General features: G+C 47.9%; 1 protein-coding gene across 1 annotated transcript; it reads right to left on the bottom strand.

Annotated features, from left to right (window-relative positions):
- Window positions 1-381: 381 nt before the first annotated feature.
- COCCADRAFT_10477 (uncharacterized protein) lies at window positions 382-2,249 on the bottom strand (the record flags this gene model as incomplete). The annotated part of the gene is made up of 3 exons (XM_007720777.1): window positions 382-1,642; window positions 1,694-1,981; window positions 2,035-2,249. 3 exons carry the CDS (start codon window positions 2,247-2,249, stop codon window positions 382-384), a joined length of 1,764 nt encoding a protein of 587 aa, XP_007718967.1.
- Window positions 2,250-2,747: the final 498 nt, after the last annotated feature.

The following is a 2,747-nucleotide window of genomic DNA, read 5'->3' on the forward strand; positions in this document are numbered from 1 at the left end:
GCCGAAGCACCATAGTCACGCAATACAGCATAACGTACCAAATTGTAACTAGTCAGATAGAACGGCCTTTGGCCAAAGTCCTACATAGCCAACGGTTGATACAGGACTATAATGGAATAATAATAATAATAATAATAATGAGAAGAGCACGGATCTTGTAAACTGTGAGATTGTCGGTAGAAATAAGAATGATAATGTGAGGAGTTACGAGTGCGTAGCCTGTGTTACTTATGCTCGGATGACCCTTGTGTCATCTGCGCCACCGCGGAGAAAATTCCGATTTTGGAAGCGAAGGTACACTATATTGGACAATGATGGTGGGCGCCTAATGCACCCTTTCTTCTACGGCCTGAAGGACACATGTATTCAACCCTCGAGGACTCATACAACACGCCCTTTGACCTGTTTGAGATTCTTAACGTTAATATCGCGCCAGAAGTTTGCGCAGATGAAAGCACAAGCGAGCATACAGATGCTAGTGATCAGCATTAAGCGCTGAGAATCGGCATAAGACTGAGCAATACCAACCCGCTCAGGAGAGCCCCACTTATAGGATAGCTGGGTGCGGAGATCTGCATAGATGTTGGCAATATTCACATGGCTTGGAACATTTTTGATAAGGTTGCTTCGGAAGGTGCCTGTCCAGATGGCAGCTGAGACAGTGCTGCCTACCGCACTTCCAATCGAACAGAATAGGTTCAGCACAGCGAGAACAACCGCAATATGCTGGTGATCCGACGGTGTCATCATGGCCATTTCTCCTGCAATGACAATTGTGCCGCCGGCGACAGCAGTGAAGATTTGGGTCATGATAATATAACCGACATCGGTTCCCGGCTGCCTGAAATAGATCATCAAGCCGATAGCAAGAATATCAAGGGGGAGGGCGAACCAAGCAGCCGTCCATTTGAATCTCCCCGTGTAACGTATAGCCGGGCCCAGAGCTAGGAAGCACCAGCCACAAGAGACTACACGATATATGCTTGTAACATAGCTCGCTTTGGTGATGCTCAGATTCCATACGACTTGGAGCATGGAACCAAAGTAACTTCCCCATACAGCACTGTTGAAGAAGTTGAAGAGAAGCATCATTCCAGCCAGGAATACAGTACGATCGAGTAGAAGCTGGTAGGGAATGAAGGTGACAGGTGCCAGAAATCTTTCCCACAATGGAAAAATGAGTAGCAAGATGAAACCAGTCACTAGCATACCGATGATCATTGGACTTTCCCACCTCTTTTCCTGGTAGCTGTAGAGACTGAATGGTAGAAGAAACAACGCCATCCCAGAGATGAGAATCAGGATGCCGACAAGATCAATCTCTACACAGAACTTGCGGATTGCGGCCATGTTGCAGCGGACTTTTGTGGGCTCCAGCAAACCCAACTTCTTTGCTTTACGGTCGTTCCAGAGAAACAGAAAAGCAAGAGGTATAGTGACGACAGGAATGACAATGGCGAATATCCCAAACGCCCACCGCCATCCCGCACCTCCAGGGCGAAGCAAACTCTCAGAGATGGGGCCGCCGAGCCAGGTTGTGATTATATAGGGCGAGGTAGCAAAAGAAAGCATGAATGCGCGGTTCTTAAGACTGGACGTATCTGCGATGAAGACGGTCAGACAGTAACTGACACCCTGGGAACTGATAACGTGTTAGTATATGAGAAATACTCTCGTTGAAATGGCTGCATACCCGGTGCTTGAGAAGACTTGAGCGGCCGCATAGGTCTGCACGTTCTTACAGGTGGCCATCATGATATAGCCGACGATCCAAAGCGTGAGCATGAGTAGCATGCCTTGAGGACGACCCCAGATGTCAAGAAGTTTGGCAAGTGGGATTTTGGAGAGTCCTCCAATGATGCTGGACATGATTCCAACAGCGGCAGTCAACGAGTGCAGACGAAACGCACTGACGACGTAAGGGTTCATTGCACGAACAACGACTTCCTGCAGAGAAGTAACAAAGTAAATCCACCAAATTCTGTGACTTGTGTTAGTGCCAGATCTATCTGCTCTTCACAGCTGCCTACCCACATGACGTAAGCTCCAATGAGATGCCATTTTGTCCAAACCGTTGTAGCGGCCTGTACAGCCTTCACACCAGTTTGTGCGTTGACTGAGATGGTTTCTTCATCCTTCGGTGATGAGGCAGGCCGACCTTTCTCGGGATCTGTCGCATCGTGGCTGTTCGGGTGATCGACGGAAGCTACATTGAGCTTATCAATCTTTGATAATAGATTAAATCCCATGTTCAATTGTAGTCTCTTGGACTAGGCATAAAAGATTGAGTTCTTATTAGAGTGGCCTACTCATGTAAGACAAACACAGCAGTATTATACCCTTCCAGCGCCTCGAGATCAGCATAGACGGCCCACATTAGGAAGAGCGGCAAATGAGGTTACAGTCGCTTAAAGGATGACACGCCATCGTACGTGGATATCGGCACCGCATTCAGGAGATTTATAACGAATTCGCGAGATATTCCAGGAATAGAGACGGGGATGACATGGTAGTTCGGCTTAGTAGAGACTAGCGAGGAAATTTTTATCATATCTGATCCTGAATGATCTGATCTGATAATCAGAAAGTGGGGCCGGCATCGCCGAAGTTCGGACATTAGGCTTAATCAACGCCGCCATCGTCTCTGCTCGCGATGGCGAGTTTGTACTTTTTCAATGTAACGGCGCAGGCAAGACTGTTCGGATCAGTATCGGCAGTAGTGTCACTCAGAGGCATATGGGAGTGCG

The sequence above is a fragment of the Bipolaris zeicola genome, assembly GCF_000523435.1.
Source record: "Bipolaris zeicola 26-R-13 unplaced genomic scaffold scaffold_640, whole genome shotgun sequence".
Taxonomy (NCBI): Eukaryota; Fungi; Ascomycota; class Dothideomycetes; order Pleosporales; family Pleosporaceae; genus Bipolaris; species Bipolaris zeicola.